Below are 22500 nucleotides of genomic sequence, written 5' to 3'. Positions count from 1 at the left end.
ACGTCTGCCTCCAGGCAGCAGACCACAGCGCAATCTCCCAGTGCACCTGTACACACCCACAGGCACACATTAAACCCACAAGCTGCAGGTTACTCTCGTGTGTGTGCTTCCCTTCTGCCCTACCCCACCCTGTTCTCCCGTTTCCCCCAACCAACCCCCAGCCTCGCCACACACAATGGGATTTTTGTTTGCTCCGGTAGCATGTGACAGCACAGTCCCTGCTTTGCCTAGCTCAGTGCTGCAGGTCTCTCTGGTAACAGGTGGCAGCTTCCCCTGTAGGATTCTAGGCATAAAAACCAATGACCTCATAGGGGTGGGGCTCTGGGACTCTGGAGAGGTGGCAGTCACAGCCAGGTAACCTTCACAGCTTTTAGTGAAGCCTTTTAGTAAGAAGGGGGCTGTTCAACTCTTTACTCTGCTGCCTTCAACCCCGGCCCTGAGGCAATTTAGCAAACAGCCATTGCCTACAAGTCTCAAAAGCTTGTCTTGGCCTCAGATGGATCCCAAAGAAACCACTGGGAAAGAAAACATGGGCAGCAAGAAAAAGAACCTGACCTTCCTGAGGCCCAGGCTCTATATGCTGGAGAGAAGGAAGACAGACACAGTGGTTGACAGCAGTATTTCTGGGGACCACTCTGGTACTTTGAGGAGGAGTCAGTCTGACAGGACCGAATACAACCAGAAACTACAAGGTAACCACCAACAAATCAATTGACCTAGACTACTGCACTCCCAGCTGCTTTCTCCTACTCTTCCATTCGCAAGGAAATCACTTAAGGCAAAGGGGAAAGCGAATATTACCTTCTCTGTAAGGAAGGAAATAAGGAAAATAAGGAAACAAAAAAACCAATAAGAAAATGAAAGTAAATGTCATTCATAAATTATAGGAAAAATTTTTCATGTGCTTTAATCGTTAACGAGCCAATTCTGAATTATTCTTAATATATTTTTTTTCTGGGGAGAGTAATATTTTTTCCTGCTGTCTTTCTCCCTTCCTTCTCCCTCCTCCAGACAATTTAAAAAGTGGGAAGCACTAGAAAGCAAATGATTTAGAAACCAACAAAAGATAGTTTCTCTCAATAGATCGGTGTGGGATGTCATACCATGAGATCTATCTAAGTAATTGTACTGAACTGGGATTGTGGTTATCTTAAATAGGGGCATGAAACTGCAATCATGTCTGTGAAAAACGAGGAATGTTAGTCACTGGGTTGGTATAATAGGATTTGCTGAAAATCACATAGGTGTTCATTCCTTTAGAGTGAATCGAATAGCATCCAAATATGGTAAGAGATGTTTAGCATGCTTAGATTGAATGACTTTTGAGGAAATAACTTCAGTTTATTTTGTGATAGTCATAAGATAATTTGGCACAGTTATTATAAAACATCCTGTTTAAGTCCCTGAATGTCTATCCCTTTCCATCCACCCTTTTTCCTCTCTTTCTCTTGAAGGTCACCTGTTCTGGTAAACTTCATTTTGATGTTGATATTGTGCCATGTTTTAAGTATCCACTGCAGTACCTGTTATGTGATCCCCAGACCCTGCCTCTCCTGCTTTGAGCACACTGTGAGTTTGAGCTCGTATAATCCTACCACGAGCTGTAATTCTGGACTGAAAAATTATGATGTGGCTAGAAAGACCAAGAGAATACCCTTGTATTAGTAGGTCTCTTTCTGGAAAAAAAAAAAATACTCAGGCTTAGTTACACAAATTAATTAAACTAAATTAATTTAAATGAAATCTTTAAAGCTGCCTGCTACAAGTTACTGCTTAAAAAAAAAAAAAAAATCCTGATCATTCAGGATTAAAATGCAGTCAAGTCTTACCCTTAAAGGGCCTTTCTAAAAACGAAAGAAGGGTATTATTTGATCTTTGAAACTTTCAAAGGCAATGACACTTTACTCAAAGCAATGGATACTTTGGAAAGTGCAGATTTTAAAGTCAGATACATTTGTCTTGCAGTCTTGGCTCTTCCAACTTTCTAACTATAAGACTTTGAGCAAATTACATGAAATTTCTGAGCCTCAGTTTCCCTATCTGTGAAAGTGGGACAGTGAGACTTACCAGAGTATTGCTGAAAGAATGAAATCAGGTAATAACATAAAACGCCTGGCATATTGGCTGACACATGGAGGTGCTCAGTAAATGGTGTTATTTTTTATTTTAGGAATAATTGGAATAATAATGATAGGGTAGGACTTTCCCTTTATTAATCAAATTTACAAATCTACTAATCTATTTCAACTCTTTTCTGTCCTCTGATGAAGAGACCACATATACAAATTCTTAAAAGCCTATGGCTTTATCTCTTATAACATATTTATTCTGTCTGAGATTCACTAATTCAGCATCTTTTTGGTCCAGATTTTCCATTAGCAAAATAAAAATGGAAAATATTTTTTGCTCTTCACTTCCTAAACTTAGTTTAAAAAAACCAAAAAACTTCTGCTACCACAGAAGACAGCAAATGTTTGCTGGTTACTTTGCAGAAGACCTCAGGCTTCTTATGCACTCCATTGGATTGTTTTTTTGTTTTTGTTTTTTTTTGTTGTTGTTTGTTTTGTTTTTTTTAGTCTTCTTGGGTTGAAGACTTGTTTTTTGTTTTTTGTTTTTTTTTTAACATTTACTTATTCCTGAGAGACAGAGACAGAGTGCAAGCGGGGGAGAGGCAGAGAGAGAGGGAGACACAGAATCTGAAGCAGGCTCCAGGCTCTGAGCTGTCAGCACAGAGCCCAACATGGGACCCAAACCCACAAACTGTGATATCATGACCTGAGCCAAAGTTGGATGCTTAACCGACTGAGCCGCCCAGGCGCCCCTCCATCCGATTTGTGACTTCCCTGTGCCCTGGTGGATCCTGTTTTCTCTTTTTTCCCAACATTTATTTATTTTTGAAAGACACAGAGAGGCAGAGTGTGAGCAGGGGAGAGGCAGAGAGAGAGGGAGACACAGAATTTGAAGCAGGCTCCAGGCTCTGAGCTGTCAGCACAGAGCCCAACGTAGGGCTCGAACTCACAGACCACGAGTTCATGATCTGAGCTGAAGTTGGAAGCTTAACCGACTGAGCCACCTAGGCACCCTGGGTCCTGTTTTTGAAGGTAGAAGAAGAGATCCAGAAGTTAACCCGTGTTCCTAGAATCGTCTGTGTAGGAGAAAAATCATCAGGGAATGTAGAGGAGAACATCAGAGCTGTAAAAATAGGCTGGCCCCTGATAAGCAACATTTTTTAGATGTAACTTTTAATAAAATCCAAGTCTGCTATGTAATATCTATTAGAGCTTTTAGTGTGATTCTTCTGTAACTGCTTTGGCAACAATAGAAAACATTTTCTCGTTAACATTCAAAACAGTTCTGTTGGGTTTACACTCTGATCTGCATTATACCCATTATCATGCAGATGGATCCAAAATGAACGTTAGAATTTTTTTATTATCGCAATGTCAAGAGATTTTCCCTCTGCCTAGTTTGGAACTGGTGGTTCCCTAGGAGGCACTGAATAAAGATCTGAGCTGGTTAGAGCCCTTGGATGGATGGCCCAAAGCCATTGTGAGGTCACAGTGTGCTTTTCAATACTGGAAAGAGGCCTCGGATTATTTAGCCAGAGTCCTTCAGCAGCTGTGATGCTAGTTGAGTAATACCGTTCACTGCTCTGTCTCTTTGAGCATCCTCTCTGGGTTTTGGGAAACCTAAGGCCTTTCTTTGGTGCCCGTGGGCTAACCTCTTAACTCATACTAGATAGTCTAACCTGTTCAGTTCAATTGCTGGCTGACATCACTTTAGCAGTGAGAATCCTAAATTGTAGTTTCTTTAAAAATGGTAGACTGAGGGGCGCCTGGGTGGCTCAGTTGGTTAAGCGTCCGACTTCAGCTCAGGTCACGATCTCGCGGTCCCTGAGTTCGAGCCCCGCCTCGGGCTCTGGGCTGATGGCTCAGAGCCTGGAGCCTGCTTCCGATTCTGTGTCTCCCTCTCTCTCTGCCCCTCCCCCGTTCATGCTCTGTCTCTCTCTGTCTCAAACATAAATAAAACGTTAAAAATTTTTTTTTTTCTTTAAAAATGGTACACTGGGTGAGAGCTACTAGATTAAACAGTAGAACATGGTCCTAATGAGAGTATCATAATATTTTTGTAGAAGGTTGTGATCACAACAACATAGTCATTAAGCCTCAGGTTTTACAATAGTTTTTTGCTCGCCTACTGTTAATGGCTTCTTTATGCCTTCAACAGATTTGTTCAGTTAATTGGCACGTATTGAATATGTTATGTGGTGAGCAAAACAGAACATGTGCCAGGGATTACAACTACAAAACCATTAAGAAAAAAAAAATGACCTTTACTCCAAAGGGGCTTAAAGTCTCATTGGGAAAGATAAGACAGGTAAACAAATGCAATAAAGCAGCATGACAGACTACAGGTGGGATCGGTGGGTCCATAAAAGGAGGAAATTGTCTATTCAGGTTTGGGCAGGGGAGGTTGTTGGAAAACGTTGTTGTTAAGAGCTGATAAGGTGGGCACCTGGAGAAAGAACAGAATGGGGAGAGAAGAGTGTTTTAACTTTCTCATCGTACTTATCTCGTACTTATCGTACTTATCGAAATTATGTAGTCTGTTTCCTTGTTTCTTGCCTACTATTGACTCTCATTTCCTCTCCTGTGTCTCATCCCCCAGTCCATGAGGGAGACCCTATCTGTCTTGGTAACTCTTCCACTTTTGCACTTAGAATCATGCCCAGCACACTGTAAGCCCTCAGTAACTTTCAAATAGAATGAATGACTTGGATGATGTGGTCTAGGTAGGGAATCAGTGTAAGGAAAGGCATCAGAGCCTGAATTAATAACCCTTGTATCTTCGAATGTGCGGGTACATGTTGCCATTAATAAAGATGATCCTTCAGTAGAAAGAAATATATTAGGGATGAAAATGTACAGAATTGCCTCTATAACAAATAATTCTTAGTAGAAGCCTACTTCTTTCCTGACCCTACCTTTTAGAGCACAGCAGACCCTAAGTCCACTCATTCCTCCCCTTGCATTCATCACAAGAGCTATGTCACCTCAGCTTCCAAGCTAGCTCAGTTCCTCATTGCCATTTTACTGAGAACCACAGAGAGGGATCAAAGCTGGGGAAACTCACTGGCTGATTTCTTAAAACTCTTTTCTTTGGGAAGTGATTTTGTGTATGATTATATGTGTGAACTCCACCTTTGAAATGTGCCTCCTTTGGTTATGTACAAGTGTTCCTGTATGCATGTGGATTATCTATCTAATCTATGATTATGTATGGTTGTGTATGTATACTTGAGACATATCTCTGCAATGATTGAGACTTTTTATGAAAAGTTTATTGATTAACACGCAGCAGCTTTTACTGAAAACCCTACATGATTGATATGACTGACTTTGTATGTTTCCTCTCGGTGTGGGTGATACGGGATGAATGTTTATGTCCCCTCCAAATTCACATATTGAAGCCCGCGTGATGTTATTTGGAGGTGGGGTTTGAGGGAGGTAATCAGGTCATGAGGGTAAAACCCTGCTGAATGAGATTAGTACCTTATAAAAAGAGGCATGAAAGACCTTGCTCCTGCTCTCTGCCGTGTGAGGGTTTGAGAAGATAGCCATCTATCGGCTAGGAAGGGGTCCCTTAGCAGACACTGGATCTGCCTTGAACTTGGGCTTCCCAGCCTCCAGAACTATGAGAAATAAATATTTGTTGTTTAAGCCACCCAGTCTATGGTATTTTTGTTATAGCAGCCCCAACTGGCTAAGACAGTGGATCAGTTACTTTTATCCCATATGGCCACCCTAAGACTCTGGTTAATTTTTTGGCCACTGTGTATTCTTGCTTATCAAGTATCAGGTGAAAAAGTAAAAGTGGATGAGTAAAATGCCATCACTGTTGCTGATAACACAAGTCAAATTTGTATCTCTAATTCATTATAGGTCCATGGTGCTTTCTTATTTTTGCAAAGACTATCATATCATTCTCATTAAGAAAAGATTGCTTGGTTGTTTTTATAAAAGCCTAAGGTGTTCTTACCATGCCAATGAACCAACCTACTACATGAATGATATACAGAATAACATATATTGTCATGTGAGGACAAATGGCTCAAATAATAAGTTAGATGTGGCAAGATTATGGGAACATTTAATTTGTAGTGATTTTTAAAAATACAGACCAATCTGGGGCGTCTGGGTGGCTCATATGGTTAAGCAACCAATTCTTGATTTCAGCTCAGGTTATGATCTCACAGTCAGGAGATTAAGCCCCACATCAGGCTCCACACAGAGCACGGAACCCACTTGGGAATCTCTCTCTCCCTCTCTTTCTACCCCTTCCCTGCTCACACGTGCGCGCTCTCTCTCTCTCTCTCTCTCAAAATAAATAAATAAATAGACATAAAAAAAAAGAATACAGACAATCTGTAAGTGAGAAGGAGGAGCAGTTAACCCTGGGAGATTTGGTGATTTCTGTTTTGGGCCTAGTGAAGGTTAGAATAAAACCAATTGTGCAGCTGTCTGTGCACGTTTCTATCTCAGTGCTACAAGTCCTTTGTGTTCCTCCTTTTCTTTGAGTATTAAGTCCTTTTTTACCTGCCTTCATACACCCGTTAGTGAAGTGGGAAGTACTTGGATCAGTAATGTAACACCAACATAAATAAGGTGTATTTCATAGTTTGAAGGGTAAATCTTTATAAAAGGCAAGGCACCTGTAAATCTAGGTAACTTCTGTCTCATCACATGCATAGAAACCAAAAAGAAGCACGATATTTTACTTTCCTTCTTTTTTAGTAAAGGTATTTTATGGTTTTTGGAAGTAATTTGAATTAAGCAAAGGGTGAGTTCCAGAAATCAAGAAAGTTTGAGCTATTCTACCACAATCACATTGTGATAAGAAAATGTATTCCTGGGGGCGCCTGGGTGGCGCAGTCGGTTAAGCATCCGACTTCAGCCAGGTCACGATCTCGCGGTCCGTGAGTTCGAGCCCCGCATCAGGCTCTGGGCTGATGGCTCAGAGCCTGGAGCCTGTTTCCGATTCTGTGTCTCCCTCTCTCTCTGCTCCTCCCCCGTTCATGCTCTGTCTCTCTCTGTCCCAAAAATAAATAAACGTTGAAAAAAAAATTAAAAAAAAAATGTATTCCTGTGTTCTACTTATGGGACTGTAGATATAACTTTCTTTTTAAATTTTTTTTAATGTTTATTTTTATTTTTGAGAGAGAGAGAGAGAGAGAGTGGGCAAGTGGGGCAGGGCAGAGAGAGAAGACACAGAATGTGAAGCAGGCTCCAGGTTCTGAGCTGTCAGCACAGAGCCTGACACGGGGCTTGAACTGACAAACTGTGAGATCATGACCAGGCCTCCTGCCTCTGAGGGAGCTGAAAAATCTAAATTTGAACTTGGCCTTTCAGGTTATTATGAAGGTATATATATCACTATAGAAAGACATAACATTGTATTTAACAGTTTGCCAGCTTGACTCACAAGTGTTAAATGTATAGACATGATATGTTGGCCTCTATTTGCACACTCAAGGGAGGCTGCTTATAAGTGGTTTTTGGTTGTAAGCTATGTTTGGGATGTGGCCCTTATTCTGTACTAGGTGTGAAAAGTGAGAGAAGGAAAGGTACAGACTGAGCGACTGTCATCTGCTAGCAACCACGCTGGCCCAGGGACTTTCACACATTATTATTTAATCCCAACACCTTTTCAGTTCTGGTTTCATAGTTGAAAAAAATAAGTGTGTAGGGGAGGAAAGACTTTACTCTCCTGGGTTCAACAGCTGGACCTATGAAATAAACTGACAACAGGCAGATTAACAGGAGAAAAGGTATACAAGTGTACTAATTTTTAATATTACCTGCTGGGTAGCATCATAGGAAAAAAAATGCATGTTCCCACAATGGGGAGATTTGAGAGCTTAGATAGCACCATAATAGGGAAGGGAAAAGGAAATGTAGGCCACTTAGGGGATAGTAAGTCGTTTATGAAAGATGAATGGGTCTTGAGAAGAATAGATGGGGACATAACAGTTTGTGACAGTTTGCCTGGGTGTGGTGTCAACATCTTGTTTTCTCTACTATGATAAGAGTCAATGTTCCCCAATTGATGAAACTCCTTAGAGGGGCACCTGGGTGGCTCAGCTGGCTGAGTGTCCAACTTCAGCTTAGGTCATGATCTCACAGTTCGTGAGTTCAAGCCCCACATCGAGCTCCATGCTGACAGTGCAGAGCCTGATTCAGATTTTCTCTCCCTCTGTCTCTGCCCCTCCCCCTCTCAATATAAATAGATAAACTTGAAAAGAAAAAGAAACTCCTGAGGAGGAGATTTATGACAGTTGAGTTCCTTCTGGAGGATCTGTCTTTAGGCAAATAGAGCGCATAGAAAGCCTCTCCCTGCATCTGCTGTTTATCAAGTGCATTTGGCTCAAAATCATTAATATACCAATGCAACATATTTTAAGATGTCATGTCCTAAACTCTTTCAGGTGATAGAGCTTGGCTTTGAACTCAGATGCTTTAAATATTTGCAAATAGGATGCATCTAGTTCCTTGACCTAGTAGGTATTCATCTGGGTGGTTTATTAGTAACAAGAAGTCAAAGCAATTTGAGGGTTGTGGTACATGTTTTGTAATGGGGTAACATTCCTCTGCTACAATGATGAAGGCTACTAAATGTTTCACTTTGGAATACATATCCTTTTTGGGGAATGATTGTGACACTCCCCTGCAGGAGTGTTGCTGTATAATAAATGCTCTTTTTGTTTAATTGTCAGGAAACAGAATTACAAAGTTAGGTTAAGCAAACCTGTCATGTAGTAATAGCTTGATGATCTCCATTTCCCACTTCCTTGATTATCTTGACATTATTTCTTTAACTTTAGGCCCTCGTCCTTTGTTTATTTGCATCTCCAAAACTAATATACAACCAAAACACCGAGAACCCTTGTCTACAGCCACAGGGATGGGATGGGTAGGAGGAGTGGAGGTGTGTGCATGTGCAAGTGAAAAAGAGTGGAATTAGTTACTGGGAACAAGCAGCTCATCATCTGGTAGGTGATATTTCCATAGAATTCTATGAAGTCAGCCTAAATTGGGAGTCTTAAATGCAGCAGGAAGATAGTGTTGTGATTAAAAGCCTTTGTCCTAGGTTGTTCTGAACAATTTCTTTGCTGATTAATGAATCGGAGAATAAATGAACACTCTAGGATACCTGTGCGGAGCCCCTTGATAGAGAATGCAATCTTGACTGTCTGACATCCAGTCCTGACTCAAAGAGGAGAACTTAAAGGTCATGTCATCAAGCAACTGCTCTAAGAACTTTGAGTCATTGCAGCCCCTTACAGAATTGTCTTTCCAGAATGCTTCTTAATGATAGGTCTCCCATGTCACTACAAAAAGCTGTCACAGATTTCTGCTTCTTTCTTTGTTGTGAAATAGTTGATGAAGACATTGTTTACCTCTCTCAGTGCCATCCAGTTTTATTCAAGGAAACGCTTTGGCTCTTCTTAAGAATTAAAACATGTCTCCTTCCCAGATAAAAACAAGCAATTTACTGCATTTAGCTTCCTGAGGCTGACAGTCCAATTTGTACTGAATGCTTGGCCTTTAGAGTAGCTGTTTTCCTTGCCTAAGCATTTCTTCCCTCAAATCTCAGCTGGGATGGATTCTCCTCATTGAGGCCTTTGCTCACCTGGGAGAGTCCTTCTCTGACCATCCTACCTCAAGAGGTATAGGGAAGGAAAGATATTTCCTTTTTTCTCCTAGCTTCTGTGGCTGGAACCAGTGAGTTGAACTCACTAAAGACAGACCAACAGGAAAAAATCATATACATTTTATTTTTACATGGCATGGAGGGCTTCACAGAAAGGAGTGAAAATCCCAAATGAGCAACTAGGCCCATGGTTATATACCATTTTAACAAAGAGTGATAAGTTGTGGAGATATGACAAGACAAAGGGAAAAAGGACTTGGACCAGGGGTGTGAAATTGTGGGAAAGTAAACAGGAAATACGTGGGGGGGAGCTCATAGAACATAAGGATTGGTTTAGTGAGGTCTCTACAGACTCATCTTGGTGTCAGCTCCCCATCTCTGGTAATAAGAATGTTCTCTTTCTGGAGCACCTGGCTGGCTCAGTCAGAAGAGTATGTGACTCCTGATCATTGGGTATAGAGATTACTTAAAAATAAATCTTAAAAAAAAAAAAAAAAAAAAAGAATGTTCTCATCCTGATGCTGGAAGGGCATCTTTCTCACAAGAAATTTATACTTTGCCTAAAGGCAGTTCTCAATTGCCTTTAGCTTAAATAATCAATATGCCAAAGTAGCATATTTTCAGGTGTTCAGGCCCTTCTGCAGCCTTTGTATTACTTACCTACTGCTCTCTAAAACTACACTGTTCCATTTTCACCTCTCTTTTCCATATGAATGTAGTTCTCCTTGGGGATAGAGATTTAGTCTTATTTTAACACTCAAGCAGTGCCTGATATATAGTAGATGCTCAGCTCAGTGACTAAAAGTTAGTAAATGACTAATTACAAGTATATTGATGCGTATCATTGACATACTTTTCTTTATAATTCTGTCATTCCTATTTCCCCATTACTTAATTGCAGTTAACTTTTGGCTTAAACTGCCCTAAAGTCTTTTACTATAAAGGGAGAGAGAATATAAATAAGTAAATCTAATTAAACAAGAAAAGAAATAATTTCTTGGCCAAAGAAAAAGGAGATCTCAGTTTTAATGAATTTATTCCACAAGCATTTCTAGGTGTTCATATGTGCCAGATGCTGCCTAGATCCTGAGAATATAAAAATACATCAGAAACAAACCCAGTCCACTGAGTGACAGGCAATGAACCAATAATTGCAGCAATGTGGTACGTGCCTGAGGTGTGCCTGCAGGTTGGGTTTCTGGGCTGCAGGTTCTGAGATGGAGATTAGGGTGCAGGAGCATATTATGTGCTTGTGACCACCACCTGTGGAAGAGAAGGGAAAGGCACAGAACTGAGAGAGAACCAGTTGTGCTGTAATCTGGTCTCAACGGAAGCCTTAGCCAACTCTAAAGGCAAGTCCTAAAGATAAGATGATCCTTTAGAGTTGTTGCCAGTGGGATGAAGGACCCTTACATCGCCCTTCAAGTTACTGGCTTGGGGCCATCCTGGGAAGGAGGTATGATGGGGAGGTTCCTGAAGAAGGCCTGTCTGTAGGTGGCACTCCCTGCAGCTGGGGCAGTAAGTCTTTTGTTCCTGAAGGGGAACTGATCAGCTCATCACAGCATCCACCTCTTATCAAGTGGTTATTCTTATATTAGAGATATAAGAAAGCAATATAAGAATTGTGATGGGAAAGGGGCACCTGGGTGGCTCAGTCAGTTGAGCATCCAACTTCGGCTCTGGTCATGATCTCACAGTTTGTGAGTTCAAGCCCCTCAAAGGTCTCTCCGCTGTCAGCATGGAGCCCGCTTTAGATCCTCTGTCCCCTTCTCTCTCTGCTCCTCCCCCACTCATGCTCTCTCTCTCTCTTGAAAATAAACATTAAAATGGGGTGCCTGGGTGGCTCAGTCAGTTAAGCATCTGACTTCGGCTCAGGTCATGACCTTGCTGTTCGTGAGTTCAAGCTCCGCGTCAGGCTCTGTGCTGACAGCTCAGAGCCTGGAGCCTGCTTCAGATTCTGTGTCTCCCTCCCTCTCTGCCCCTCCCCTGCTCATGGTCTATGTCTCTCTCTCAAACTAAATAAACTTTTTAAACAATAAAAAAAATAAACATTAAAAAAGTGTGTTTATATATATATATATATATATATATATATATATATACACAAATATTCATTAAAAAAAAGAATTGTGATGGAAAAGAGTTTAAGCATACAACAAGAGTAGAGACATTGAAATCTGAATCTTGAAATCCAATTTGGATTATTTAAGGGCAAGGGGGTAGTGGGCATTCCAGACAAAGGGATTAAATATGTCCTACAACATGGAACAGGGACTAAAACTGGTCTCCCTGCCTGAAGGTTCATAAATGAAAAAGAAGGTACTAACACCAATTAAGCATGCGTACTAGGCACTTAGGTGCATTACGTCAAATGGATTGTCTTAAAGAACTCCTGGGCTATCTGTACCTCTTTGGATACCACTGCTATAGAACATGGCAAAGCACTAAGGACAATTAAGCCAGAGGAGCAATATGGTTTGACATTCCAACCCAGTTTTTCATTAAACATCCTCATCCTGCTGTGTGCCCCATTGTTAGTGATGATGAGGAGTTTTCAAAAACTAAATAATACAAATTATCAGATTTTTATTCTTAGAGTGGAATATTCCAGTGAATCTATGGAGTATACACTTTATTCGTTGCAGTTGTGCATCTTTCTAGCTTCCTTCCACATGGAACATTTTGTTAAAAATAATAAAATAATACAGCCACTGGATCTGCTTGTTGGCCACTGTTTACTTCAGGAATGTAGATGAACTGGGAGCCGGGGTGGCTCAGTCAGTTAAGCATCCTACTTTGGCTCAGGTCATGATCTCACAGTTTGTGAGTTCAAGCCCTGCCTCGGGCTCTGTGATGCCAGCTCAGAGCCTGGAGTCTGTTTCAAATTCTGTGTCCCACTCTCTCTCTGCCACTCCCCCTGCCCATACTCTGTCGCTCTCTCTCTCTCAAAAATAAACATTATTTTTTTTTTTTTTGTAAATTGTAGTTGAACGTGCAGGTAGAAATTAAGAGTCTCTTGAAGTTTCTGAGTATTGTTCAAAATTTTATCAGCATTGCTGGTTGAGAACTACTGATCTAGAATAATGCCTTACACGATGAGCACTCAGTAAATATTTGTTGAATGAACAATCAGATGGGTAAAACCAGTTTTTCTCATCCAGCCAAAATTTTACATTTTTCACAATAGAACAATTACAACAGAAAAATTGAATACAGTGAAGACTTTACTAAGTAAAGTTCCCTTTCTATTCAGGGCTTAAAACCTGTCCTCTTTCACTAATCTTCTCCTGCTAAAGACTTTAAATAAAGACATTCCCAGAAAGTCCCCATTTATTTAGCTCCTAATTGTTTTGGCTGTACTATGCTGCTCACTGTAGGAGCCTGTAAATTCAAACCAATGCTACTTAAGTATTTTTCAAGCTAGGTAAGCTTTGTTGTAATTTCTTTTTGAAACCCACTCCTTTACTTTCTGCAGCAATTAGCAGTCAGAGAAAATAAATCACATGCCCTTCGAATGAGAATAAAATATTTCCCTGCCCCAATGTTTGAGCTTTCAAATTCAGAGCAGTGGAGGGTCTGCTCTTTCACATTTTCGCTGAATACTTCACTGGCTTTTCTCCAAAACCTGTGTGACATGCAATTATTTTCAACCTATTTCACAGAAGACCTGCTCCATTCATCTTCCTGTGGGTCAGATTTCCATTGAAACTGATAAAAGATTTTACTGTGTGAAACTTAAGTCAGTAGGGTTCAATGCAATGCTAAGCCAAGGTTTTTTTGGTTTATGGGGGCAGACATGAAATATGGTTTGGAGAGGGATGAAAGAACATTCATAATCATATGTGGGGGGTTGGTAATGATATGTCTGGAATAAAACCCTAGATAGAATTATGAGTGGTGTTTACACTGGATGGGTAGAGAAGGGGCTGGACAGGTGGAGGGAGGGAGGGGTGATGGTCAGAAGCTCTGAACTCAATTTATGACTCTGTTACTTAAGGTAAAAGACTTTCTTCTTTAGAAATTAGTTTTCCTTTTCTATATAATGAAATAGGACTGGATAGACTTTATCACCTTATCTCCTGTACCTGCTTTCCCCTTCATTATTCCCTATTTCTTTAAATGGCATCATTCCCTGTTCTCGGTCAGAAATCTGAAAGTGAGCTTTGACGTTTCTTCTCCTTTCCCCCATACACTGATTGCTCACCCAGTTTACCTCAGAAATTTCTCTTGGTCTGTTAAATTCTATCTTCTTGGTAACCAGACTAAACATAACTGCCCCAGTCTCTCCCCTCACAACTAGACTGGCTAGATTCATGGGTAGCTCACCATCTCCCTACCTTCAGGCTTGCTCACCACCCACTTCCTTGAAATCTGATACTACTGAGGCCAAAATGATCTTGCAGAGAATCTTAGAATTAGGTGTTCTTAAAACTCCAGATTCCTGTGGCACCTGGGTGGCTCAGTTGGTTAAGCACCTGACTCTTGATCTCAGCTCAGGTCTTGATCTCATGGTCGTGAGTTCAAGCCTCATGTTGGGCCCCACACGGGGTATGAAGTCTACTTAAAAACAATAACCAGGCTTCTGGGTGGCTTATTCGATTAAGTGTCTGACTCTTGATTTTGGTTCAGGTCATGATTTCATGGTTCGTGGGATCAAGCCCCATATCAGGCTCCATGCTGATAGTGCAGAGTCTGCTCGGGATTCTGTCTCTCCCTCTCTCTCTGACCCTCCCCTGCATGAGTTCTCTTTCTCTCTCTCTCTCTTTCTCTCTCTCTCTCTCTCTCTCCCCCCCCCCTTAAAGTAAATAAACTTTAAAAACAGCAACAGCAACAACAACAACAACAACAAAGCTCCAGATTCCTTACGTAGGCCTTCAAGATCGGTCTCCTGATAATTTCTCTAGACTCATCCCGTTATCACATCCTTACCACATTCTCTGACATTTGCCCTCAGTCACACTAAGCTTTTTTTCTTCTTTCTTTTAAAAAAATTTCTCTTTAATGTTTATTTCTTTCTGAGAGAGAGCATGCATGAGCGGGGGAGGGGCAGAGAGAGAGGGAGACAGAATCCAAAGCAGGCTCCAGGCTCTGAGCTGTCAGCACCAAGCTGAAGTCAGACGCTTAACTGGCTGCACCACCCAGGCGCCCCTCGCTGAGTTTTTTTTCTAATCTTCTTTTGCTGCCAAGCCTTTGGACATGCTACTCCCTTTGCTCAGGACACTAGCCCTTCTTCTTGACTAGTGCTACTCTTTCAGATTTCATTTCTGTCACTTCTTCCCAGGCCTGACCTCTAGGCTGTGCTATGTCCAGCACAGGTCACAGTTTATTGTAATTATATCTGTATGCCAGTTTTAAAATACTGATTGATATTTTAAATTATGAAGTGATTTGTTTGCACAATCTTTCTAGAATAATTTTCTCTTAAATCTTTTACAGTTGTCACATTCAACTCCTAATTATAGCAGAAATATTTTGGCAACCTGACTTTATCAAATCATTTCAAAGCCTCAGAGCAGTTTTCATGGAAACACACATACTCTTTTACTCTCATATTTCATCAGTTTATATAAGTGTATTATATAAGTATTAATAAGTGTAATTAAATTAATGTAATTACAATAAGAAGTACAACTGAATTAGGTTTGCTGTTGCACACAATTAATTCTTGGAAAACACAACTTAATCATTAAATGGATAAGTGTATGGACATCAGTTGGTTCAGGAAGGAATGGGAAGTATTGATTTATCCCATGACTTGAATAACCTATCTTTACTTCTAGAGTTACTTTCTTGACAGAAAATATTGTTATTTTACTATTATATACTCAACATAAAGCATAGTACCAGTTCAAACCTAATATGTAATTTTAAAAATTGGTATTAAATTACAAAGTTTCTTTAACTCTAAAAACTATAGAACTTGGGCTGCCTGGGTGGCTCTGTCGGTTAAGCAACCAACTTCCGCTCAGGTCGTGATCTCACTCATGGTTCGTGAGTTCAAGGTCTGCATTGAGGTCTGTACTGACAGCTTAGAACCTGGAGCCTGCTTCAGATTCTGTGTCTCCCTCTCACTCTGCCCCTCCCCTGCTCATACTCTCTCTCTCTCAAAAAATAAACATTTAAAAAATAAAAAATAAAAATAAGAACCATAGAACTTATAAAATTGTTAACACCTTCAATTTCTGATAATTTATCTTTTTTTTTCTTTTTTTTTTGAGAGAGAGCAAGTATGTGCATGCATAAGCAGGGCAGAGGAAGAGAGAGAGAGAATCTGAAGCAGGCTCCAGGTGCAGGGTGGAGCCCATCTCAGGGCTTGATCACACAACCCTGGGATCATGACCTGGGCCAAAATCAAGAGTCAGATGCTTAACGGACTGAGCCACCCACATGCCCCAAGATAATGTTTATTCTTATTTAATTGTAAACATATTGATGGCTGTAACGAAATTATGAATTAATTCAGGGTCAGCATTTTGCGTTACATTATCCTGTGTTCTCCATAGTCAAGTGACTCTGTAGGTTCCTCAGTGAATAAGTGTTGAATGGTAATAAGTATATGTGCCTGCCTAGTCTGGTCTTGAGGGTATGTGGTGGGGGGTGGTGTTAAGGCATTAGGCACAACCTTAAACTTGGTGTATGAAAATATTAGCTCCAACTCTTCTTTATTAAGAGATAAATGAGATTTTAATATAATTACAGAAATCAAAACCCATGATTTTTTTTCAGTCATTGATAAATAGTATCAGTTAGGAGCCTTAATCCAAATAAATAAGGACCTAGGATTTTAAAAGTAAGAATAACGTGTACGTTAGCAGGACATATATCCTATTTTAGTCATCTTCCTGCTCTTTCAACTTTCTTAAGAAGCACAACATTTTCAGTGAATTTCTCACAAACTCATTTACATTGGTGATTTAGCTTCAGGGTAAATGGGAGAGAATTAGACTTTTAAAATTCAAGGGTTCATATTATGCCAAACAGCATACCATGCAAGGGCTATATTCCCACCTCATTTGAATTCAGCCTAAGTAATAAGAATGCATGTTTGGCCTGGTACTGAACTGACTGTGTCGAAGTCCTTGCCATATTGTGCTTTTTCCTAGAATAGGTCCAGAGTGAAGGAAGGTGATTTCCTGATGGATGCTCAATCCCCCCTCCCACCTTTGGAACATTTCCAAAGCAGAGGGGGGAAAAGGAGGAAAAGCAGGTGCAGCCATTCAGAACCAGATATAGAAAAATGGCAAGTAAATCATGGCCATAAAAATAACGACTCACATTTTTTGAGTGGTTTCTGTGTGTCACACACTGAGTTGAGCAATTTGTATGCTTTATCTCCATTCTCAAACTTCCTAGCAATGAGCAGTGGTTACAGTGCAGGTTTAGGAGCCAGACTGGCTCAGGTGTGACCTTGGGCCTTAACCTCTGTGTCTTTCAGCTTCTTCATGTGTAAATAAAAGGAAGGGAATTAAAAAATCTACCTTGTAGTGTTTCCATGAGGACTGAAGAGCTAACACAAGACAAATTTAGTATTTAGCACAACAGGAGTGCTCAAACATATAGGTAAGCTCTTACTGCCATTACCATCACTACTGGTGTTATTCCCTTTCTGCAGATGAAGCAGTTTAGTGAGGCCAAATGACTTGGCCACGGTCACACAGCTAGTGGTTGGCAGAGTCAGTGCTGAACTGTGTGTCCACCTGTCCAGCACAATTCTACCACACGTAATGTAATGTACCCTGATCACAACGTAAGCAGTCAGGTGGTGGAGGGCAGAGAGCCCGGGCTTCAGAGCTAAGCACATCCGGTTCAAATCCCAGCATTTCCACACGCTCTGTGAGTCACTGGATAAATTTCACTCACGCTGTGTTTAGTTTACTCATCTTTAAAATCAGAGTAGTGTCCCATTTTTAGTGTTGTCAGGAAGATTATAGATAATGTGTATTTTGATAAATGGGTACATAATGGGTTCTTGCTCATAATAGTTGCTCTTATTAAAGGCTATCACAATGTATTATAACAAGCAGAGTTTCAATAATAGTGCATAATGTTTTAACATCAAAAATAATTTTTAATTATTTATTTTTTTAAGCTTGTTTATTTATTTATTTTGAGAGAGACAGAGACAGAACAAGTGGGGGTGGGGGCAGAGAGAGAGGGAGAGAGAGAATCCCAAGCAGTCTCCGCACTGCCAGTGCAAAGCCTGATGTGAGGCTCAAACTCCCGAAACTGTGAGAGCATGACCTGAGCCAAAACCAAGAGTTGGACACTGAAGGGACTCAGCCCCCCAGGCAGCCCAACATCAAAAATAATTTTTCAGACTATATACTTCTATAAATAAATGTGGTATATACATATAATGGAACACTATTCAGCCTTAAAAAGGAAGGAAATTCTGACATGTGCTACAATATGGATGAACCTTGAAAACATGCTAAGTGAAGTAATCCATTCACAAAAGGACCAATATTCTATAATTCCATATAATTCCATATGAGGTACTTAGAGTAGCCAAATTCATAGAGACAAAAAGTAAAATGGTGGTTGCCAAAGGTTGGGGAGATGAGGAAATGGTGAGTTGGTGTTTAATGGGTGTGCAGTTTCAGTTTGGCAAGATGAAAAAGTTCTGAAGATGGATGGTGGTAATGGTTGCACAGCAGTGTGAATATACTTAATGCTGCCAAACAGAACACTGAAAAATGGTTAATGTGGTGGGGCACCTGGGTAGCTCAGTTGGTTAAGGATCTGACTTCGGCTCAGATCATGGTCTCATGATTAGTGAGTTCTAGCCCCGCATAGGGCTCTGTGCTGATGGCTCAGAGCCTGGAGCCTGCTTCAGATTCTGTGTCTCCTTCTCTCTCTGCCCCTCCCCCACCTGTACTTTCTCTTTCTCTCTCTCTCTCTCTCTCTCTCTCTCTCTCAAAAATAAACATTAAAAAATGGGTAACATGGTAAATTTTGTGTTATGTATATTTTACTACATTAAAAAAATAAAAAGTATATCCTTCTAGGAAAACTTTATTATTAAAATTATTGAAATAAAAATCATAATCTTGAGATCAGCTCCTGCTTCTCTAGTCATATTTTGTGATGTTTTATGTTGAATTCCACCAAAAAGTCACTTTAGTCTTTATAAAGTGTGCTTGACTATTTTTACCCACAACATATGTTCCTTTTTGAATTGGCAGGTAAGTATTAATCAATGTAGATATTCTAACAATACTGTCAGAGGAGAAATAATATTGTTGTGACACCAAGAGAACATTTTTATTATACACATTACCTTGAAATAACATTTTTGCCAGGAAATTTGATGCAACGTACATGTGATGCATGATAGAAGCAGCCCAGCTAAAGTACATTAGTCATGTGTGCCGCACATGATATATAGCCCAAGAGCCTGGGAGATACAAGGATATAATTAACTATGAAGGTCACTCCATCACCAGGATCATATTTGGAACAAAGATGTATTCAGTTATGCTATTTACTCTATTTATACTTCAACTCATTTTTATAAGCTTTCCTTTCTACGTGATTTTTAAAACTCCCATAAGCACCCCGCCCCCGTTTTTTTTTTTTTAAAGAAAGTCTTTTTTGTAAAGAGCTGCCTTACATCCCAACCGAAGTCAAAACCATTGTGAACTTTAAAATATGACTTGCTTTTGACATTGAAACTTTTTTCCTCTTTTTTTCAATTACTATAATAAATGTTAAATTTGGGGTGGGTAGCGATTTCGATACACTCAGAAGGCCTTATGTAGGTCTGTTCTATCGGCGTGTGTTTCATGATTTCATTACATTTTCACTACTTCTGAAGTTCTCTTTTATTCTTGCACTCATTTTGCTTCAATATAATACCAGTTCTAATTATTCACCTTCGTCTCCCGCCCTTGAGTTCCACCAGACCTTCCTGGACAGTGGGAGGAATTGTCGATCTCTGGTCTTTGCTCTAAGCATTTCCAAAGCCCTTGCTTTTTCTGTAGGCACAATAGTGAATACTGCACATCCCTGCTCTCTCTAGAGAGCTCTTAGCCTCTAAGCACTGAGATTTCTAAACTTTCAAGCAGGATCCTGTTATATGTTGAATGTTTTCATCAGGAGTTTGGAAAGAGGAAGTCTCTACAGCTGCTTCTTTTGTATCTTGTCTTCCACTACCCTGAGTTGTTTGGATCCTATTTTTGTTTAACCGGACTTCTTACTGAGGTAACATTTTCAGAGAGATTACAAGCGTGGCTACTTTCCAAGTTCTATGATAATTGAAATCAATGGTCTTTTGTCCTAAAATAGAAATAACAAGGGGGCCAAGAGCAAAGTCTTTTTCTCTCAGAATTCGTTACACATTATATTGCAATGTCTTCCAGTGTCTAACGTTTCACATAAGAAATGTAATTCAACTCAGAGTGCCTTCCTAATTTTTTCATTCAAGAAGCTTGTAAGAGTTTCTTTTTATCCTTGGAATTTAGAAATTTCTCCTGAGTATGTTTAGGTATGCTCCTCTCTATGTGTTTCCCTTTTAATGTGAAAGGCAGTTAAAATTGACTAGCAAATGTCCATTTCATGGGTTACATTTTATATTTGTTTATTTTCTCTCCACTGGTTTCCATGTCTTTCTTAGATTAATCTTCCAACGTTTATTTATTTTTGGGACAGAGAGAGACAGAGCATGAACGGGGGAGGGGCAGAGAGAGAGGGAGACACAGAATCGGAAACAGGCTCCAGGCTCTGAGCCATCAGCCCAGAGCCTGACGCGGGGCTCGAACTCATGGACCGCGAGATCGTGACCTGGCTGAAGTCGGACGCTTAACCGACTGCGCCACCCAGGCGCCCCTAATCTTCCATATGATACATGTTTCCTTCTTCATTTCCATCCTATTCCTTTCTGCATTTCAATCTTCCATTTGGGACCATTTACTGAGTAAGGTACATCTATCTTTTGGAATTATTTTTAATGAAGATATTTTGGTGGTAACCTAAAATCTTGTTTTCCTAAAATATGTTTATTTTGAGAAATTTTTATGAGGCATACAACTCTAGGGTGTCTGTTATTTTCTCTCAGCCCTTTGAAGGTATTATTCTACTGTCTTCTAGCTCTGTCATGGCTGTTATGGAGGCAGCCATGAGTCTAACTGCTACCCGTTTTTAGGTAATGTGTCCTTTTTCACTGCCTGTTCTTAAGATCTTCCATTCACTCTCATTATGTTGAAATTTCAAATGCTATCTATATCTAGGTGTAGTTTTCTTTTTTTTATTGTGTTTGAAATTCATTGTAATTTCTGATTCTGAGGAATAATGTCTTTCAAAAATTCTGAAAAGTCCTCAGCAATTGTTACCTTACATATTGCCTCTATTCATTCTCTATTATACCCCACAAAACTCCAGTTAAGCGTTTGGTAGACACTCTTCTTCAATTCTCAATGTCCTCTACCTGTATTGCATATTGTACATCACATCACCTCTCTCTGTCACATTCCGTATAACATCTTTGGCTTGATTCATTAATTCTGCTTTGTATCGTTTACTATTTTATCTTTTCATTGAGGTTTTGATTCCATTGAGTTTTTAAATTTTCATTGTGAATTTTATTTTTCAAAGCTATATTTCATTGTTTATAAATCAACTTGGTAATTTTTATGGCTTCCTGTTTCTTGTTCATAATTTCAAACCACTTTTTGCTTGTTTGACCTATTAAATATACTTTTTAAATACATCTCTGTCTCATAATTCTAATATCTTAAGCTTTGTGGGTATAATTGTGCTATTTTTTTCCCTGTCTCTGACTCGCGGTACTTTGTTTCCTTGTGTGTTTTAGGATTTTTGTGTGTGTGTGATCTCATATTCCTTGCAAAATATCTGTGGTAATTATGTGAGACCTGAATTGAAGTTCTATTCAATTTCATTGTTTTGTTTTCATTTTCTTTCTTGCATTTTCTTTTATTTATTGTATTCTCCTCCCCTTTTTATTTCTTATTGAGATTCTTAAATCATTCATCTTCAGTCTTGCTGCTCTCCTTATACATGAATTTTAGGCTACACATTTTCTGTAAGTGATGCTTTAGCTATATATATGTAAATATTTCTTATCTTTTGAAATTAATATCTTCTATTTATTTTTATGATTTCTTCTATGGCCCATCAGTTACTTAGGAGTTTTTTAAAAAAAAAATTTTTTTAATGTTTACTTTTGAGATAATGCAAGAGACAGAGTGCAAGTGGTTGAGGGGCAGACAGAGGGAGACACAGAATCTGAAGCAGGCTCCAGGCTCTGAGCTGTCAGCACAGAGCCCAACATGGGGCTTGAACTCACAAACCGTGAGATCATGACCTGAGCCGAAGTCGAACGCTTAACTGAGCCACTCAGGCACCCCTACTTAGGAGTTTTTTAATTTAATTCCAAAACCAATATAACTGAAGAATTTTCTGGATATTTCTTTCTTTCTTTTTTTTTTTTTTAACGTTTTTTATTTATTTTTGAGACAGGGAGAGACAGAGCATGAATGGGGGAGGGTCAGAGAGAGGGAGACACAGAATCTGAAACAGGCTCCAGGCTCTGAGCTGTCAGCACAGAGCCTGATGCGGGGCTCGAACTCACGGACCGAGAAATCATGACCTGAGCCGAAGTCGGCCGCTTAACCAACTGAGCCACCCAGGTGCCCCTGGATATTTATTTCTAACCGAATTGCATTATAGTTGTGGTTCGTAAGTACTGAGTCTTTTAAATTTATGGCTTAGAATGTGGTATATTTTCATAAAGGTTATGTATGTCCTTTAGAAGAATATAAAATCTCTAAT

The 22500-nt window shown here is 39.8% G+C and overlaps 1 protein-coding gene across 2 annotated transcripts in view; it reads left to right on the top strand.

Moving 5' to 3' along the window:
• Nucleotides 1-368: 368 nt before the first annotated feature.
• ARHGEF38 (Rho guanine nucleotide exchange factor 38) overlaps nt 369-22500 on the top strand; it is a 136481-nt gene continuing 114349 nt past the window's right edge. For both annotated transcript variants that reach the window (XM_086704468.1, XM_025921373.2), the window contains exon 1: nt 369-692. In XM_086704468.1, the coding sequence (XP_086560594.1) occupies nt 497-692 (196 nt within the window). In that variant the 5' untranslated portion in view covers nt 369-496. The remainder of the gene's footprint in view (nt 693-22500) is intronic.

Source organism: Puma concolor, chromosome B1 (assembly GCF_028749965.1).
Source record: "Puma concolor isolate L17-30 chromosome B1, mPumCon1.1.hap2, whole genome shotgun sequence".
Lineage (NCBI taxonomy): Eukaryota > Metazoa > Chordata > Mammalia > Carnivora > Felidae > Puma > Puma concolor.
The sequence above is the reverse complement of the archived record's forward strand: the minus strand, read 5'-3'. Positions and strand labels throughout refer to the sequence as shown.